The 20053-nt window shown below is 39.1% G+C and overlaps 1 protein-coding gene across 8 annotated transcripts in view; it reads right to left on the bottom strand.

The window, feature by feature from the left end:
- Positions 1 to 20053, bottom strand: part of TRPM3 (transient receptor potential cation channel subfamily M member 3) — a 281429-nt gene that overhangs the window by 96926 nt on the left and 164450 nt on the right. For all 8 annotated transcript variants that reach the window (XM_064501204.1, XM_026097813.2, XM_064501205.1 and 5 more), the window contains exon 7: positions 4235 to 4409. In XM_064501204.1, coding sequence (XP_064357274.1) covers positions 4235 to 4409 — 175 coding nt within the window. The remainder of the gene's footprint in view (positions 1 to 4234; positions 4410 to 20053) is intronic.

Here is a 20053-nt window from a genome sequence, read left to right on the forward strand (position 1 = left end):
TTGTTCATGGTAGGTTGTTTTTCAACACCATTTTTGCCTGACTTCTGTTTATTGAATGGTTGTCTCCTCACCAAAAGGGAGTTGGCTGTATTTCAATGTTTCACTTGCTTCTATGCAGTTTTTTGCTTTGCAAAGTGCTTTGGTACAAGAGAAAGGGACAGATATAAATGTATGCAATGTGAAAACAATCTTACAGAATACTTCAGATGCAATGCTAAACATCATGGTGGGCACAGAAGACAGATCTCCAACCTACATTATGATCCCTTTTACTCAAAGTGAAAAAACTCTTTTTTTTTTTTAATGTTTAAGCCACATGCTTTGGTTATGAAGCCTAAAAGCTATGCCATGGGAGAGGCAGAGGCAGATCAATCGAAAGGCAATCTTTAATGAGTCCCACAAGAGGATGTGTAGCTCATTTAAAGCAGAGAGAATGTTTTATATGTTTCGTTATGAACATCAGGCAAGAAGTACATTTTTATTACATTGAACTGAATTCCTTAAGGCTCTCGTGCTTGCAGGAGTAGAGCTGATGGAATAGTTAAGACACTATAAACTCAGCTGGGAGACTGCATTCGAATATTGCAAGTCATTTCCCATTCTGTAAGGAAATATTTGTCTAAGAAGTGACATAGCTTTAACCTAGTGTTTCATCTTTCTCTTTTTAAATTCAGCATTTAATTAAAAATTCTCTGAGGATTAAAAACTACTACTGAATGATTCTATAAATAGTGGTGCTTTACAGTCATTTTACTCTCAGCTTGTGCTCGTATGCAAGAAAGGGAAACGAGAACACATCCCTGAAAATACAGTGAAAAATACTATGGCTTTGTGTGGAGAAGACAGGTATGAACTACTTGAATATTCACTTTCATAGTTTGGGCACTTAGTAGAGGCTTAAATTTGGGGGCTATGATTGCTCCTAAGTTCTCAGCACTCAAAGCACTTCAACACATTTTCTGTTTTTAAGTAAATGAGCAGGTAAGTACATCTTGACCTTTCAATTACGGACAACACTGATAAGCAACCACAAGGTCCCTCCTATTCACAACATGGGGAAGGTTGCATTTAAGCCTATTTCTCATTTAGGTGATCTCCTACCCATAAATTGTTTGTCAAGTAAGAAAATGTAAAGGGTAGTGGGAACGGAGCTTACTTTGTTATTGAGACTGTTATTTGCTTGTAGCAAAATGGAGCCACCTTGTACATCCTTCAATGCTCTCTTCAAAATTTTTTGGACCAAAGCACCATGTGTTCTCCAACACTAAAGTTATGGTAAACTTTAAAAATTGCATTAATACTGCATATCTGATATTTGTAGTGCTCAAACCAAGCCTGGTATGAAACACGGCATATCGGGCTTGCACTCCTCCCACCAAGTTGAACAGACTATTTTTGAGAGAGAAAAGGCACTTAGTCCTCAGAACTGAAGACATCTTCAAGGATGTCTTTACTCTAAGGTACGCTTCACAGCTCCTTCTGATCTACTTTCTCCAACACACCGTTGCAGGTAGCCCTTCTGCAAGTCAGCACCAGCACATGTCTCCGTGCGTGCTGGCTTGGACCATCACTGCATGCTGGAGCAGGCTCCTTCCACTGCAGTCCAGCTTACAATTGCATTATGTACTGGGAAGCTGCTGTAGTGAAATTTCCTCCTGTCATACTGAGCAACTGTTTATTGCAGAAGAAACCTAAAGTAAGGCCTTAAAATAAGGCAGAGTTTCCAACTTTTTATCTCAGGTCTTTTCAAGGACGCACAAGAGTTCACACTGCACAGAGCTACTGCACCTTGCATAATACCAGAAATGTTTTTTTGCTGCTATGCGAAATCAATTCAGAAGGACAAATGAGGAGAGAAGGCACAGCACAACTCTAGGAAATCCAATACGGAGGGACCTTTTGGATGGATGGCTGCCCAGCGCTCTTCTTTAGGATCTCTCAGAGAGGAAGGATTGCTGCCACACTGAAACTCTCATCCTCCTTCACCTACAGACGTAGTTCTGTGCCCATGGAAACAAATTTCCAAATAAACTTGAAAACTCACAGCAGTGCCTAGTATGCACATACACACATTCTTACTGTATGTGTAGAAAATGAGTCCATTTCTTGCCTGTAGTGAATGAAAATTTAAGACACTGAAAAAACAGTGCAATAATGTTGACATTCAAATGCAGAGCCTGTTGCTGCCATGAGTGATGGGTTTTTTGAGCGATTCAGATCAGATGCACAGTGCATAGAAGTGAGAAGCTATGCTATGGTTGGAGAAGACCCTGATTTGCAGCCAGAAGCCAGGATTAAAGTAGTTTTTTTCCTTACTTTATAGTCTGATTGTATAGAGAACTGGAGAATTAAATTCTGACTGCAATTTGGATGTGCTACATGGATTTATAGTCTAATAGACACAGTTCTGTGTAACCTACTTAGATTCCCTCCAAAGAAAAAACTAGTAGCTGAATTCAGTTAATGTGCCAATTATTCTGTATTCTCCTCATATTGCTAAACATTATTCAAAAGTAGGTTAATATAATCAGAGGGGGAAGAGTACCCACTCTGTATATGAAGTGCAATGTATTTGAGTAAAATATTTTTATGAATACAAATAACATTGGTGTTTCACTTTCAGTATTCTTAAAAATAACATTGTACTTTAGACTGGTGTTTTCAGAAGTGGAACACATAGAAATTCCCACAAATTATTTAGTGCAGGGTGAGCAGCCCAAAATGTTTTATGCCGTATGATAATATTGCAGGCACAACCTGGAAAGTTTCAGATGGAAAGAAGAACCACAGATTAGAGATAGTAGCTTTCAAGAAGCCAGACTTGAGCATCTCAGAGAAGAAAGCACTTGCTTGTTCTGCCTCTAGCAAATAGTATCCCACCATTTGCTTTTCTTATAGGTAGGAGTTTATGATGATGAAATAAGTGTTTTGTTCTTGCTATATTCTTTTTCATGATGACATCAAAACACAGAAAAGGTAGATGGAAATGCTGTAGGTACAAATGGACCAAAGGGATAAAATGTCTTTGAGTGAGGTTTTGTTAAAGGTATAAACAGTGAGGCCATTAAAAACAGAGGAATTACTTCTCAGGGATTCAGAAGAAACCTGAGATATTCAGAACTATCCCAGACACATCACTGGACTAAGCATGAACCTGAATATAAAACTCATTTAAATATTTGCTGCAAACTTTCTTATTCCCATTAGAAGTTTTACGTTAAGGGAGCTTCATGATCACATTTATTTTCAAAATATATGTTAAATTAGAGCTCAGTGTATATACATATTTATGCTTTATTATTTGCATAATTCTATTGTAGGTCTGAATACTTGTCTCTACATACACTAACACATACAAAAATGTGTCCCCTCCCAGTGAAGCCTGGGTCTGTGCTGGTCAGTGCAGTCAGCTGGAGAAAAGGAGCATGAATTAGCTTTTAGTAATTTGCACCTGAGTGGATTTTTGTTCCACCTTCATGTGTTGTTTTTAAATTGTTGAATACTGGCTTATTTGTGCTGCTCTGATTGCATACATGTTTGTGGGTAGAGGAAAAGAACAGACTGTTAAACATTTAGTCACTTAATTATAACATGCACTTGGGAACTTGCAAAGTGTATGTACAGGCTGATTTAACGAAAAACACACTTGAATTTTCTTTAATACAAGCTCAATAGTATTCTTGCTTCACCTTGAGTCTGCACAGAGAGGTGGAACAGGGCTAGCACAGATCAGTGCACAGGCAGCCATGTGTGAATATAGACAGGCATGCAGAATATTGCCAAAGGACAAGGCAAATACAGACTGGCCTCTATGAACATTTAGGGATCATGATGATTTAGGTAGGGCTGCCTGAAACCTGAAGATAGCAGGACACTATATTGTCACACATATCGTATCTAAGCCAGCTTTGAATGCAGTGAAAATAATTTCCCATGCCCTTGGAGTGAAATGCAGGATGCTACACATTGTACTTGACCCTGTGTTACCTCCCATGGCAAATAAAACTATATTATACAACCCTGATTGTTTTATTTTAAGGAATTTCCTTAGTTTTGCTTTAACTTATTTTCTTGGACTGCATACCTTCAATATTTTACCCACATCAACGACAGAAACAGCCATGTGAGGAACGGATTAGTTTTGCACTGCAGTGCTAAGAGTTTCCTGGGCTCTATGTCACCACCAGGCTGAACCTGCAGGTCGAGAAGGAACGCTCACTAGTAAGGGACTCACCCTCCTTCTTCAGAGTATTTGTGACCAAAGGCAAGGATGTCGGATGCCCGGCCACTGCCGTCACATATCACAACAGGAACAGGAGGAGTGTCTCGCAGGTACTCCAGAACGATGGAGATAACATTGGGACCTCCTTCCACAATGAGGGCCACCACTGGAACCCCCTGACCGATTCCTGGAGTAAAAGAAGGAAAGAAACAAACAAACAAAAAAAAAAAACAAAAAGAAAAGGAACAAAAAATACAAATCCAGCAAACCAAATAAAACATAACGGAAGACAGGAGGGAAAAGAAAAAGACCCACATGGAGATTACTGCAATGTGACCATATAGTGTCATGTTAGACAAAATGTCATTCAGCAAATCATAGATCTTAAGGACAGAAGGGAAAATTATGTTCATCTGGTCTATTCTATCACATAAAACAGGATTTTCTAGAACTATCTTCTGCTTTAAATAGAAAATCTATGGCTGAAATACACCAGGCATTTTTAAAAACATTGAATCTTGACTTGAAAGCATAGAGAAGCTACCACAGTTCTTCCTATCTTGTTCTGAATCATAACATTGCAACTTGCTTCTGATCTAAATTTTGCATGGTTTCAGCTTCCCATCCCTGGGTTTTCCAGTATCTTTGTTTTCTATTTTAAAATCTCCTCTATCATGATATTTTTGTTCCCTTGTTAGATGCTTTTAAGGTTGAAGCTGGATAGCCCTGTAACATCCTCCTTGATAAATTAAACATATTATGTTCCATGTCAATGCAATACTTGTTTTCCACTTCTACAGTCAGTCTCATGTTTTCCTCTGAATTCCCTTCAAATTTTCCAGCACATCCCCTGACTTGCAGACCCTAAGCTGGACACAATGCTCCAGAAAGAGCTGAACCAGTGCTAAGCATGGAGGAGACATCTTCATTTTCAATACTTGTACTGTAATTAGATGGGAACTCTCCACAAAATTTGCAACACAGACTTTGCCATAAAAGTCTAATGGATTTAGAGAATGAAAATCTGAGAGCAGGCTGGCACTTAAATGACTGACAAAATCTCTATGGTTGTCACTTCTTGACTAGTGAGGACTGGAGTCATTCAAAAGGACCTGGGCAACAAACTAATTGAACATTTTCTCTTAACACTTCTTGTCAACACAGTCTTTTTTTTTTTTTTTTTGAAACCAGGTTTTCCTTTGAAAAGTACATGCATTCTGCACAGAATTTTGACATTTCATTGAAAGAAAAGAAATGAGTCCCCCAAAACTTAATACTTGGGTAGAGGAATGTTGTATGAGGCTAGGCAACCATGAGTTTTCGTCAAATGTCCACAGAGACAAAGGTAAGCCTGAAACACCTGTATGTTAAGTCTTGTTAGAGACTATAGAGACATTGCTGAATCAAACCATATTGGATACTAACCAAAGACTATAAGGATTTGAATTACTGCCAAAAAATTTTTGTCTAACCCCCCCCCCCAACATTTTTACATACAACAGCAAGAATAGAAATACCTTTGAGCCACATTAGAAGCAAATGCTGTGTTTCTGTCATAATCTGTCAGATTGTGGCTCTTTTATTATAAAACTTAAATAGCGTGTATGCAGTTTACTTATAAAACCTTAAGTAGAGTTATAAAAACAAGACTAATGAAAGAGTGAAAAAAGGGTGGACCATAACAAAGTGATTAACAGAATTATTTGCACTTAGCTTACTAGTTACACTTTTTGTTAATATGAAGGACTTTCCCAAACTGCTGCTCTACCTAATCATTATTGGGTAGTTACGTTGTTTTCAAAGGTGTTAGTGGAAAAGCAGGTCTAAAGAAAGGAGCCAAATGAGAGAGAGGAATTAAAACCTTGAATTAAGAGGAGAGAATTACGACTCTGATGGGTCAAACTATCCCTTATGTACTTCCATTAACTTTAAGGGATTTAAGCTAAAGATGAATTCACAGAATCACAGAATCATAGAATGGCTGAGGTTAGAAAGGACCTCTGGAGATCATCTAGTCCAACCCCCCTGCTCAAGTAGAGTCACCTAGAGCAAGTTGCCCAGGACTGTGTCCAAACAGCTTTTGAATATCTGCAAGGAAGGAGACTCCACAACCTCTCTGGGAAACCTGTGCCAGTGCTCTGTCACACTCACAGTAAAGAAGCTTTTCCTCATGTTCAGACAGACATTCCTGTGTTTCAGTTTGTGCCTGTTGCTTCTCATCCTGCTGCTGGGCACCACTGAAAAGAGTCTGGCCCCATCCTCTTTAGACTCTCCCTTTAGGTATTTGAACATGTTGATAAGATCCTCCTTCAGCTCCAGGCTGAAGAGTGCCAGGTTTCTCAGCCTCTCCTTATGCGAGAGATGCTCCAGTCCCTTAATCACCTTCATGACCCTTCGCTGGACTCATGCCAGTAGCTCCATGTCTCTCTTGTACTGGGGAGCCCAGAACTGGACACAGTACTCCAGATGCAGCCTCACCAGGGCTGAGTACAGGCGGAGGACCATTTCTCTTGACCTGCTGGCAATGCCCTACCTAATGCAACCCAGGATACCACTGGCCTTCTTGGCCACAAGGACACATTGCTGGCTCATGCTCAACTTGTTGTCCACCAGCACCCTCAGGTCCTTCTCTGCAGAGCTGCTCTCCAGCAGGTCAGCCCCCAGCCTGTGCTGGTGCCTGGGGTTGTTTCTCCCCAGGTGCAGGACTCTGCACTTCCCTTTGCTGAACTTCATGCGGTTCCCTGCTGCCCAGCTCTCCAGCCTGTCCAGGTCCCTCTGAATGGCAGCACAGCCCTCCGGCGTATCAGCCACTCCTCCCAGTTTTGTAGCATCACCAAACTTGCTGATGATGCACTCTGTCCCTTCATCCAAGTCACTGAGGAAGACTTTGAACAGGACTGGACCCAGTCTTGACCCCTGGGGGACAGCACTGGCTCCAGGCCTCCAGCTAGACTTTGTGCCACTGATCACAACCCTCTGAGCTCTGCCAGTCATTCAATTCTCAATCCACCTCACTTTCTGCTCATCTAGACTGTGGCTAGATTTGTGCAAGTTTTTGGCTAGACAAAACTAAGTTTAGTTTGGTAAATTTTGGGTGCCTAAATAAACTCATTTTTAGAGTGCAGAAAACTACATGCCTTAAAAGTGCTTTCAACAAAACTAACAATAAAAATGGAATTTTCTGATAATCATCTAAATAACAAGATATTCTTCTGGTATCAGTACATTTAATATGATACATCTGGTTGCACTTGAGCATGTCCAAAAGAACCTCATTTCACAGGTCTGTCTAAGCTCCTCTTTGTTGCTAGGTGAAAGAGAAATGTTGTTTATGGTGATGTCTAGGATAAGAATAATGTTTTTGTATGACAGTGGCTAACAGAAGACGAATAAAAAGGAAAATAACTGAGCAGAATATTTCTCTGGCTGAAACATCCCAACATAATCACCAGATAGACTCATGGTGGCTGATGAGATACACTTTTCAGTTAAAAATTTAGTATATAGTTGGACAGTTATTTTATGATTCCATTTCTTGTGCTCTGGCTAATATAATGGCACCAAGTTTTATGAACTTTTTATCAGGACTCACTCTTCTCATATAGTTTTCTTTATCTGCACTACAATGCACAGCAAATACTTTTAGCATTTTTTCTTCTGCTGATAGTTTCTTAAGAAATGAATTTTTGATAGTTGAATAAGGCTCTCCCTTCACTGTTCTTGCTTCAGCCCTCCTTGCTCTAAAGACTGATCACAGAGCAGCTCTAAATGAATTCTGATCAGGAGATACCCAGCTCATTGAAATCTTATATCAACATTCCTCTTCCCAAGTGTAGCATTTTCCTCTGGAAATTGACTGGAAGAATAGATTTTATTTAATTAAGGATAAATAAAGGGCAACAGTTTTTAAAAGTCTGATCCTGACTTTTACCCAAGGTGGACTTCTATAAAGTATTTGCTACAATGCTGTATATGAAATTATTAGCAAAGCTGGATATAAGAACACAAATTTTAAGGTATATAATTGATTGACTAATGAGTAGAGTTGCATGTGGAACTGTAGTACCAATTAAGTTCCTTAAGCAACTTATGCTTGTCCTACCTTATTAATGACTTCAGACCAAGAAGTACAAGTGGTGCTGACATCTGCTGACAAGGCAGATGGCAGTAAAGAGATGGTGAAGAGACATTGTAAGTAAAGAGGCAAACTGGGTCTGGAGGACCTTAAGGGCTGAGTAATGGAAATGGAGGAAGTACATAATACAAGAGGCCAATTCAGGTATTTGGGGAGTAATAAATTCTGCTATAAACCGGAACTCTTTAGCTGGAAATAACAGAAAGAAGAAAGATCCATATGAATCAGTTGATCACAGGAGAGTTTTCAGTATGGTGTGGCCATGAAGAAGGCAGGCACAATCCTAGAACAAATACAGTGAAGCATCTGCAGTAGGAAATATGGGCACACCAGTGCCATAGTGCAAGCTACTCATGAAACGTCATCCAGAATATTGTGTGCAGCATTGCTCACCCATGTTCAAAAAGAGCGAACTAGAACAAATGGAGATCCTATCTTATGAGACAAGATTAAATGCGTTTGGCTCACTTTAGCAAAATGGAAGGGTGAAAGATAATATGTCTGATTATCCCCATTATATTTACAGAGAACGCTAAGGCAGGAGAAAGAACTATTTTAAAAAAACAACAATTTTTGCACAAGAAGATAGAAGATTTCTGGCTATCAGAGAAGTGAAGCACGTCACAGACTTCTAATAAGACTGAGGTTGAAATGATACTCAATAACCACTGTAGATGCAGTTACTTCACGTACTTGAAACAGATTTCTAATAGAGATTTTTTTCAGCTTTCTTCAGATAACTAGAAATGTATTCAGTCTTGGTATATTCCACTGGATATTGATCAGCTGGGCAACTCTGACAATAAATAATGACTGCTAGTCTTTACAGCTGGACTAGTACTTTGCAACAAATAATTTATCAGATCAATTTATCCTATTTGGGCTCATGTATCTGTTATTTGAAAACATTTATAAAATTGCTCTTTTTTTGTTTTAACATCTACAGTTACTGCAGCTCCATGGTATATAAAAATTCTCTGCAAGTGTTGTGTTTCATTGTGGTTAATCAGGTGGCTTTATTTCTCTTCCCTGATCCTGCAGAAACACGACCAGCATGAATACAATCCTCTAATTTGTGGCTAATAAAACAAAACAATTGTCCTCCAAATACACTCTTGAATAAAACTCTATAGCTTTGAGTTTAAAGAAATAGAAGCTTGTATTAACCTTAAATTACCATTATCCCTACCTGATCAAGTTTCAGATTGAAATTCAGTGCTCTCAATTTTTCCAGCATGTTTGTGAAATAGAAAAGATTTAAAACACAAACTTGCTTTCTGTGTCTCATTTGCCTTTTGGAAATTCTCCTTGGGTTTTACCAAAATACCCCAGTTATTGTTTCTTTAGTTTGGAGGGAAAATTGGAAAGTGTATTTCTGGAATGAGACATAATATTTTAAAAATCAGCTTACAATATTTTGTTCATATTTCTTCAGAGTAAAAAACATTTCCAGCTTTCAGGAAAGTGCTCTGAACTGCAGCTCTCTGAATGTTATGTTATGTTATGAGCTTTTCAAGATTCATTATGATTAATTTCTGAGCTCTGACAGCATCCACAGTGTGCGAAAGGAAGTCCACAGACACAGGGGAAAAAGAAATCTACTCTGCTTGAATATCTTAAAATTTGAAAAAAGATGCTGAGTGGGAAGTATCACATTCTCAGTTTTCCATGATGTTCGCCACAACATTTAAGTTATTTGTGGTATTATGTTCATTTCAACATAAAAGCTTAGCTGCTTATATCAAAGAAATCTGCTCCTCAATAACTTTTGGGCAAGCAATGGAACTGATCTGATTTAGTCTTTTATATGGTTTGATACCAGAAAATCCTGGGTCCATTTCTGCCACCAAACATCAGGAATTTGGAAACAAATACAGAAGGTATATAGAAAAAATTCAGTGTGTAGGAACACATCTACCTACTATTGCTAGGCAGATATTAATACTGCATTTGCTCACAATTTTTTTGTGTACGAAATTGTAAACTGACAATGCCTTGCCTTACTATGAACCAGATTGACTGGAAAAATGTTGGAATATGTTGCCAGGTAAGACACCACATCTGACTTTGGGAAAAAAGGTATTAGATGAAGACTTCTCCTGGACTGGTACTCAAAATATTTTTCCTCCTAGATGTGTGTATCTCCTTAGAAACCCATGAGTCAGGAATTCTCTGCAAAAGCAGTGTTTCGGCTAGTCCCGTAGCATAGGCACTGTAACAACAGTTCACAGAGAAAGGGCTGGAGGTGCCCGATATATCCATAGGGAGCCTCTCATTTCAGCCCTGCCATTCGGTAGGTGAAAGTCAGACTGGGAGGTGAGATACTAAACCTGAAGGTATCTGAAGGCCAAGGACATCATCATTATAAACAGAGCTTTTTCCTTGAGTTCAGACTGTCAGAAAGCAGGCGATGAAGAGATGAAACCAGACTCACAGAATCTGGGCTAAAGTACCAGGCTTGCTGTCTCCTATCACACATCCAGAAAGTACCAATTTCATGCCAAGTGTTAAATTGGCCAGTCTTAGAAGTCAGCTAGAAAGAAATTTTCCCTTCACATTTTTTTGTTATTCATATTTTGTTAGCTGGAGAGAAAGTGGAAGTAATATTGTCCATGGAAATATTCTCCATCTTAAAATTGCAGGTTACCCTTCTGCTAATAGGAAAATGTGCTATTATCTGGAAAACATCTTGAACATTAGTAGTGTTTTCCAAACATATAAAAAGAACTGATCTTTTTCAAAGAGCCAGATACTTTTCTGTTTCTTAGAAGACAATAAACAGCGTATTACCCAGTTTATTATATCCTTTGTAGAGAAAGACTCATCTTCAGTTCAGCTGATTTTTTTAATGTCTGAAAAGTTACGGTGTTTTTCTGCCTTCTGATAGTTACATGCAGGATGTGTTTTTAAGTTTATTAAGTTTACACACAGTAGTTTTTCCAGCATCTAACGGATGAGCTTTGGTTTCAGCAAGTCCTTTGCCTTTTGGAAAGCAGAGAAACTCTATTGTCTGGCAACATGCAAGTAACAAGTGGACTTGAGAATGGCTCTGAGTGCTGACTACTGTGTTATCATGTGGTTAACTACACTCACATTTCAAGAGAGCAAAGATCTGATCGAAAAAACAAACCTCAGAATTCTCAGAATTTTTATTCTATGTTATCCAAATAGCTCCTAAGCCAGCAAGGAGATTTTTCTCAAATTTTCAAGGAAATAATCCAACTTGAATTCAAGCGCAGGCATGTGAAACATCTCATCCAAACTTGCCTATTACTATTTCTCATCTAATAAGGCCTCCAAGTCTCATACCAAAGTCTTAGTTTCCTTGCTATGAATACAAAAAGACAGATAGTCTGTCATGATCGAGTTAACAGAAGACAGACAAAACAGTATTTTCATATTTCTATTTTATGTAGTGAATCACCCAAAATGAAGACGAAATAGTACAGAAGACCTGGGAGTTAAAGCTGGTTGGGTCTCTGAGGCTTATCACCATCTTAATTCCTAAAGCTTTGATTTGTATTTAGAGCATTTCAAGAATGTAAGCAAAGATTTTTGCAGATTAGACTACATTGGTGTTTCCCAGGGGCCATTGTTGTGATTGCTGCTCATATAATACTGTAAATTACACTGTAATATTGGACAAAAGATGTATACAATTAACCTAACGCTTCCTTACTATGCTGTTGCCTTTGTGGCAAGCAACAGAGGAATAAGAGACATTCCAGCAATTGTGATTCTATGCAGGTATGTAAATATGAGAACATTCATTCTAATGTGCATCATTGGAAACTTGTGGGCCTTAATGTTAATATACAGAAAAATCCTGTTTTCCCCTTGTGACAACATGCCTGAATATGTAAGTTAAAACAATAAACTAGAAAAAATGAATGAATCTGGAAATGGTAGCAAGGAAAAATACTGGATAATGTCAGTGCAGTGTGAAAAGTGATTTTACAAAAACCTACCATTTTGCAGAAGCCTTATTTTGCTTTCCCAGATCTTGGAAAAACATTAATATTTTATGCTATGAGCATACATATAAATAATATATAACAGGCTCATAAATTATTACTAATTCTTTTTATGAAGAGCTAAATGTGAGTTATCCATCGCTATATGGACCAACAAGTGAACAGAATGCCATTTACTACTCATGTATGTAAGTGTGCTTATAAGATTAACCGGGATCTATCAGTATATTTTGAACTATTTCTAAGATCACCCCTGAGAACTGTGCAAACAAAACTGAGAAGCTCTAGTTCATTATCCCTGACACAAATGTTTCTAATTTCTGTAGTTTAACACTGGGTTGTAGGGTAGGTGTATCTGAGCTGATTTTCTGCAGGCCGGACATGTTGGTGGGGGTTCTCCCAGACCTGTTTTCTTTTTATAACTGGAAATTTTAGCCAGGCCCCCACATCTCCCACACAATGTGCAGCTGTACAGCAAGTTCTCCAGGAGGTGGCTGCAATGGGAAAACATCAGGCTTGCAGCACACGTTAGACAGAGTCATGATGGACCTGCCGAGTGGGTCCAACCTCTCCCAAAGGGCAGGGAGAGTGAGCCTTCATGAGCATGTGCACAGTGCATGTGCAGTCAGTCTATGACATCCCAGAGTCTTTGATTAACAGGGAACACAATGATCATCTGTGCAGTGTGGAAACAAGACTTTTGACCCTTCCTAGAAATCCTGAATCGACTGCAGACAGGTATATGCTGCACCGAAAATCCTAGACAGGGATGTATACGGCAACAGGAGTCTGGAATGGCTTATTAATTCTTCATGAAAGCATGCATATTCTCATGATCAAGGTGCCTCTACAGTTTTACACAGCACCACCCTCCAGGTCCTCCAGGTTTGCAAAACTTCCTTGGATCTAGATGGACTGGGGCCACGGGGTGCAGAAACAAGCAGGTTTCCCCAATAGTCAAGTCATCAGTTGCCACACCCCTAGCTGAGATACTGAGATAATGGACCCTTAACAGCAGAAAATTTCCAGGACAGGCTTTGATTTTTTTCAGACCTCTAACACCACTTGCATACACCTTGCAAAAGGTCTAGTATTTGTGAGCAACTGCTACACTTCCACCTGCAAAGTTCTTTTAGGACTATGACTTTCGCAGGAAGTAAACTCAATGCTCTCTTAGTGGCTAACAACTAAAGGATGCACACACAGGCGTTAGTGTGCCTGCAAGGGCTTGCAGCTGCACAGTGCCATCCAAGGCATGTAGGCAGACTGTTTTGCACAGGCTGTTTTGCATGTGCTCAGCGGCAGCCACATGGACTTCATGAAAGTGAAGCCTTTCATATCCTTTCATGTGCAGTAGCAAAATTAATTTACATCAAAACCCAGACAATTTCAAAATTGTCCTGTCATATAAAATTTTATGAAATGAGGACCTCTCTTTCAGGGACGGCACTGTTCTGGATTTTCCTGCCTTCCTATTCTGCTCTCAAACAACATTTCAGATTGTTCCAGCTAATAAAAAAGTTCTCTATTACAGGGAATGAACTGCCACCTTTTCCAATGATATTGAGAAAAAATTCTCTATGACCTTTGCTTTTTTTTTTTTTTTTTTAAACTATCTGCCTGTTAATCTGGAATTAAAAACTCTGAGCTCCAGGGTTGTTTCACAAGTCTTGCGCTCATGCCACTCCATTTACTGACTAATGGCTGTGCTTGCTAGGCAGCAAGTACCTGTGTCACTCCGAGGTATGACCCGATTCCACCCTCAGCTGCAGCCTAAACTAGTATTTATGGCTTAGTCTGTGGTGGATAGCTGGCTTACTAAGTTGTCTGTAAGTAATGACTGGAATGGTAAAACAAGTAGAAATACATTTTCTTTTAGCATATTGGAAGTGATCATCCTGCCCTTACAGAGATGGTTTACCTTGTGTACGCTCACACAGGACTACCTCAGATGAACATTAGAATGAGAAACTTCATAAATGTAAGGTGTTAAATTGGCAAGCAATTAGGCATCGAAGTAAAATTCGTGTTGAGAGGCTTCATCCTAAGAAGAATGCCCAGTGAGCACATTTAATACAACTGTGTTATGAATAAGGATCCTGATATTCACTTTAACTTGGTAAATTCTAAAGAGTGCATTCAGATTTGATTTTCTTTGATTGCTACAAATGTTTCAGATGCACAATAATTGACCGTCATGTGGACAAACATTTATTAAATTGAAATGAAAAATGAATAAAAAGACCATGAAAATACCATTTTATACTTGCGATGCTACCAGCTGGGAATAGAAATACCAAAACCACTCTGCATATGTGGGTCTTTAATCCTAAAGCAGGTGCCAGTGTAACAAATCCACAATTACATCAAACAGATGACATGTTTCCCAGCCACAGCCTATTTATTCAACGGATGCGATTAGAATTCAAGAGTTCTTATTGCAGTCCTTGCTCACACGCATTTAGGGGAAAATCCCATTTAATTGTCAATGGACAACTATCTTAAGAAGGTGTAGTGAAGATCAGTCAAAATGTTCATGACTTTACAGACTTTCTGACAATTTTGAGCTACGTTTTGATCAAATCCAATCTTAGCTCTAACCTAAGTATGTGATATAAACTAACATTTTTGAGTGGAAATCTACTAATGATCATAATCATTCATTCTTGAAACAGTGTAAAACAACATTTCCCTCTGAGTTTTTTGCAGAGTTTGAGGATTTTGACACCTTGAAATTGCAGCTGGAACTTGGGAGTTCTGTGAATTTGCATAAACAAAAACAAAGACAGTCCTTTGTAGAGAAATCTGTCTTCAAAGTCCAGCTTATGGGGCATTACTATACTCCATGGGGCTAGCAGAGTAAGCAACACTGTGAGGCTGTCTCACCTGGACTTCTCTATGGCAATGCCTATGGTCCCTACTGCCTCAAAAAGGCTTCAGTGGTAATAGAGAACATCCTGAAATAATCCAGATCCTTCCTCCCAGGTTAAATTGAAAGGAACGTTACAGGTCACGTATTTTTTTCAGTCTTCGGGCCCTTCTGGAAACCCCTCCTGAGTCATATGAAATACTTTTGTCTAAAATACCAATAGCAAATAGAAAAGACCATCCGCATATCTGAAGCTCTGCTTCCCCCAGCTCTGCAAAAGCTTTCCAGCCCAGGTAGCTACTCTCCACACTGGCTGCTCAAAGGAATTATACGTTTAACGAAGAGCCTCTCAGTATTTAAATCCATACTTCGGCGACCTGAGAGTTGGCCTCTCCTTTAGCTGCTCGTTCCTGTACCTACGTTCCAGCAGAACAACTACATTATTCAGTATGCAGCGAACCCCTCCACAACAAAGGGAACCGACCTTCACAGGAGGCTGGATCAGGATGGGTCTCATCACCCAGAGAGACGGGAACTTCCCACAACAGCCATGTTTGGAGCAAACGTAATTTCACTTTGCTGCCCTTCGTACTGTGAGCCCTCTCTTCACCCCACCCCTTATTTCCAGTGTCTTCCTCAGCACAGTACCTGTTATTTGCTTATTCTAGATAAGGCAAAGATGAGATAGACAGATTTTTTTTTTTAATCCTTGAAAGGACCATTCAGTAATGAGAGCACAGAAACCTGCAGATAAAAAAATAAAAAGGAGCCCAAAGGTGACAGGTTCTCCCACCCTCTTCTGAATAATTTTAATAGATTTCTAATTTAATAAATTAAATGGAACTTCCACTTGATTGGAAGCTCATTACATGCCCTGTGTCTAGAGAAATCAAAGTGACCTGGAAAACTGATAGAGCAAACTCTGAGACTATTTCCTCTCTTTCTCCATTTCACAGAACTGAAGAATTATGTGTGACAGAATGACACAGAACCACTACTAAATAAAGGAAAGCTCACAAGCTTTGGACTTGTTTTAGCTTTTCAATTTTTTTTAACTTGTCTTCTGCCTTAGGCTCATTAAACCTCATTTGCTATCATTTCCTTTTTCCTTTTCATGCTTCCCAACCACATATTCAAATTACTATTATAACTCTTCTTTCATTCAGCTTTACCATTTCCTTTCTAGTTTGCATTTACTCTCCTTGCTCCTCTTGTTATGGTCACTTCTATTCTGCATTCTCCTCTTTCTGATTTCCTTTTCGGTATCCCAAACACGCTTTCACCTCTTCTCTGTCTCATGTCTAATACGCAATCCCCTTTATCTCCTCTATTTTGAATTCTCTTCTTTACTGAGAGTATGATCTGGATTTGTCTTCATCTCCTTTCTCTTCTTGCTTCATCTCTGTAGTTTCCCTCTCATTTTGATTTATTCAGAGCTCCTTCCTCGTCTATCTCAATCCACCTTGTGATAAATGTGTGATATTTATGGGATATATTAGTCACGCTCCCTCCATTCTCCTCCTTTTCTGGCTGCCTACAGCTAAACTGTCTCTGCTGTTCTCTGCTGAAGAGAAGAACTGACAGCTGGATGGAAACAGCACCTCTAAGGTTTGTCTACACGTAACTGCCTTTGTTACAGGTACAAACAAGTTACCAAAACCAACAACATAAATGCAGCTACCCAAAAAAGAAGGAAGTTTTCTGGGAATGGATAGCTGCCTAGGATGGGTCATGGTATGTCCTCCATCTATAGCAGCAACAGAGCGAGATTTCACTGAACTAAATGGCAGGTCGCTGGCAGGCCTCCGCTTCAGTCCTATGGTTCACAAACCATGGTAAAGATATCACGCATGCATTTTAAGCCATTCGAGAGTGGTACACAACCTGGTGTAAAGCAAGAACAAACGTGGCCACTGGCATCTGTATGCTGATCCTGCCAGATGTGGTACTGACAGACAAGCTGGTGGACATGACATCTGGACTGCATCTTCATTTAATATTGGACCAATACTAAAAACTGCTCCAAAGGACAACTCCAAGTGATGGTAATAAGAAAATATGATTTGTGGCATGATATCTTCTTTCCATTTTCTCAATGATCTTTGCAAAAGGACAAGAAGTTTAGAGAGTCCTAAAAACAGGCAAGACATGAGAACGTTCTAGGTAAAGACTAAAAGTCAGGATTTCTAAGCCTCAGAAGCCAATGACAACCCCCTTGGCTGCTTCCTACAGGATGTAAATATATTGTTTGAAGCAGGCATTAAGTTCAAAGACAAACACACAAGAAATTTCACACATGAATTTCAGTCAAAACATAATCTGTTTGCTCTAGTGGTCAACTGTTTATTAGGCCAGTACTACAGGACCTAACTGGCATCACTCTTCTTGGAGGTCATCAGCTGTAGGTAATGGCCTAAGAGACTCAGGAACAACCAGAGCTTCAATAACATTCCCAGTCTGTCTTCTCTACCTTGTTGCTTTCCCTGGTTCCCTTTGGATGTGAGCCCTATCAAATACTGCAGCCACCACTTTACAAAGTTTTCACAGTAACATAATCAACTTTATCACTGCCCCAGATCATATACTGAGGAGTTTCCCTTGTTATATTTTGCATATTTGTCAATATAATAGGCACTGTATGATCTCATATGAAGCCACACATTTATGTAGCTCTAAGGTGAGACCTAAGGTGAGACTCATCTGTTGAAAATCAAGTCCATCAGAGGAATGAATGGATCCACTTGCACCCTTTCAATTGTTTATGTTTCTGTGCCTCAAGAAAAATTTTTAAGCCATACCTGCTTTCACAAGCCTCTCTGAGATAATTTTGGCTCCAATGCCAGATTCACAAGCATCATGAATCTTGTGATGAAGGCAGCTCAGGTTTCCTGTGTCAAATAAAGCCTGAAACCTGTGAAGCCTCAGACAGTTCTGAGTTTTACTCAGGCTTCCCACAGCTCTACTTTACAGTAGGCTCCCTCTACTAGAAGGAGGTCTGCACCTACATCTTTCTAGCTATGTAGTTACGAAAATGCATCTAGCACTGCACAGAATGTGAAAGAAAAATCTGAAATAAATGAGAATTCCAATGCATTTGATGATGGTGCAATGATCAGAGAAGATGCCAGTGATGACAATTGAACGTCCCTTTGCCTTCCCAGCCCCCTTCATATATTCTCAGGCATAGGATGACAAAGGGAAGTCCACGGGTCACATGAACAGATATTGTTGACATATTACACTGTCCAAATTGCCTTCTCCATCTAATCAGCTCACTCAACTTTTTCCACCACTTCCTTATTCAGGAGTAAGTTCTTCTCATATGCCTACCAGAACTGAACTACATTTGCCAACTCTATAAAGACTCTGGCAAAGATATATATACCAATGCCTGCAGTCTTTCTGTTTCAGAACAGCATGCCATGTGTAGACCAAACCTTTGGCACTGAACAGTGTATTCAGGATAAGAATGATTGCAGATTTATAATGAATAGTAGTACTCCATATGAAGTCCTATGAAGCCTAGGAGACTATTCGTCCAGAGATGTACTAATCAAGAAGAGTAAGAATACCACAAGATGGACCCTACATAACCTAAGGGTTTGGTCTGGAAATCTTTTAAAGAAACATCAAGCTGGTTCAGTGTGCGGAACTCATTAAGCAGCGCAGAAGGATCCTGGGGCAAACTACACTGAGGTTTGTGCTTTTTTTTAAGGAAATAAAACCAAGATACTGACCACTGCAGAGCTGCTAGAAAAGTGGACTAGACACTAGCCCTTAAAAAAATTGCAGCACAGAATATTTATTTTTTTTCTATCGTCCTCACATGGTGTTGAGAAGATGAAGCACAATGTAGGTAACACTTTGGATATTATTATTGCAGCAGGAGAGTAGGAGATGAAAACTAGTATTGAGGCTCACTAAATACATCTGTCACACCAGCTTTAACGTAAGTGTACTGCACAGCTTGTTCTTCAAAGCCTTGTGACGCAGTTTGCCTACTCCAGAAAGGTGACCAACTGCATGCAGTTGGATTCCTTCTGATCTATTGCCCACATTTGGCTTTGAAGAAGAAAGCATTTTGTCCATTGTTTGGATTTACAAACTTCAAACAAACACAAAGAGTGTGTTTGTTAAGGGAGTTCATGCAAAATAAATTTTATTTTTGTGCAAAATAAACCAAACTACTGTTTTTCTGAAAGACATCATTTACAATTAAATATGCAATTAAATATGGCTTGATATTGTTGTTTCAAATATGTATTTCATACGTATCCTCATTTTTACTTAATTTTGGGGTCTTCTGGAAAAAGAATCTTTAAAAATCTCCAAGAAAGGTTTTTTTTTTTCTTTACAACTGTAAAATGTCCAGACAGCTCTTCCTGAAGAGGAAGGTGGTAGTTAGGTTTATGAAGAATAAATAATTTTCATAGTGAAAAAAGTCTTTGTTTTTCCCATCAGTAAAGGCTACGCTACTGTCTAGGCTACATTACCTATCCTTGTCATTTTCACTGCTGATGATAGTGAAGTCCTTTTGCTTCATTACTTCTCTTCCCTTCCCCAAGATTGTGCCTCTTAATGTAAAATGGAATAAATCTAAGTAGCGACTTCTGGTATTAAGTTAATTTCCAAGCAGACTAGCAAATAAGCCGCTTTTAAATCATTAGAGTAATCATTAGATCAATTTTTACATTTCAATCCCTGAGGGCAACTGTTAATCCTAATGTGAACACCACTGCCTCCCTGTTGGACTTTACCTTTTCCCAAAGCAAATTTTAAAGATGTAAAATCTCTGTCAGATAGTCACACAGCAGAAAATTCTGGCAGTACTCCTACCAAGATTTAACTCTTTT

Source organism: Dromaius novaehollandiae, chromosome Z (assembly GCF_036370855.1).
Source record: "Dromaius novaehollandiae isolate bDroNov1 chromosome Z, bDroNov1.hap1, whole genome shotgun sequence".
Taxonomy (NCBI): domain Eukaryota; kingdom Metazoa; phylum Chordata; class Aves; order Casuariiformes; family Dromaiidae; genus Dromaius; species Dromaius novaehollandiae.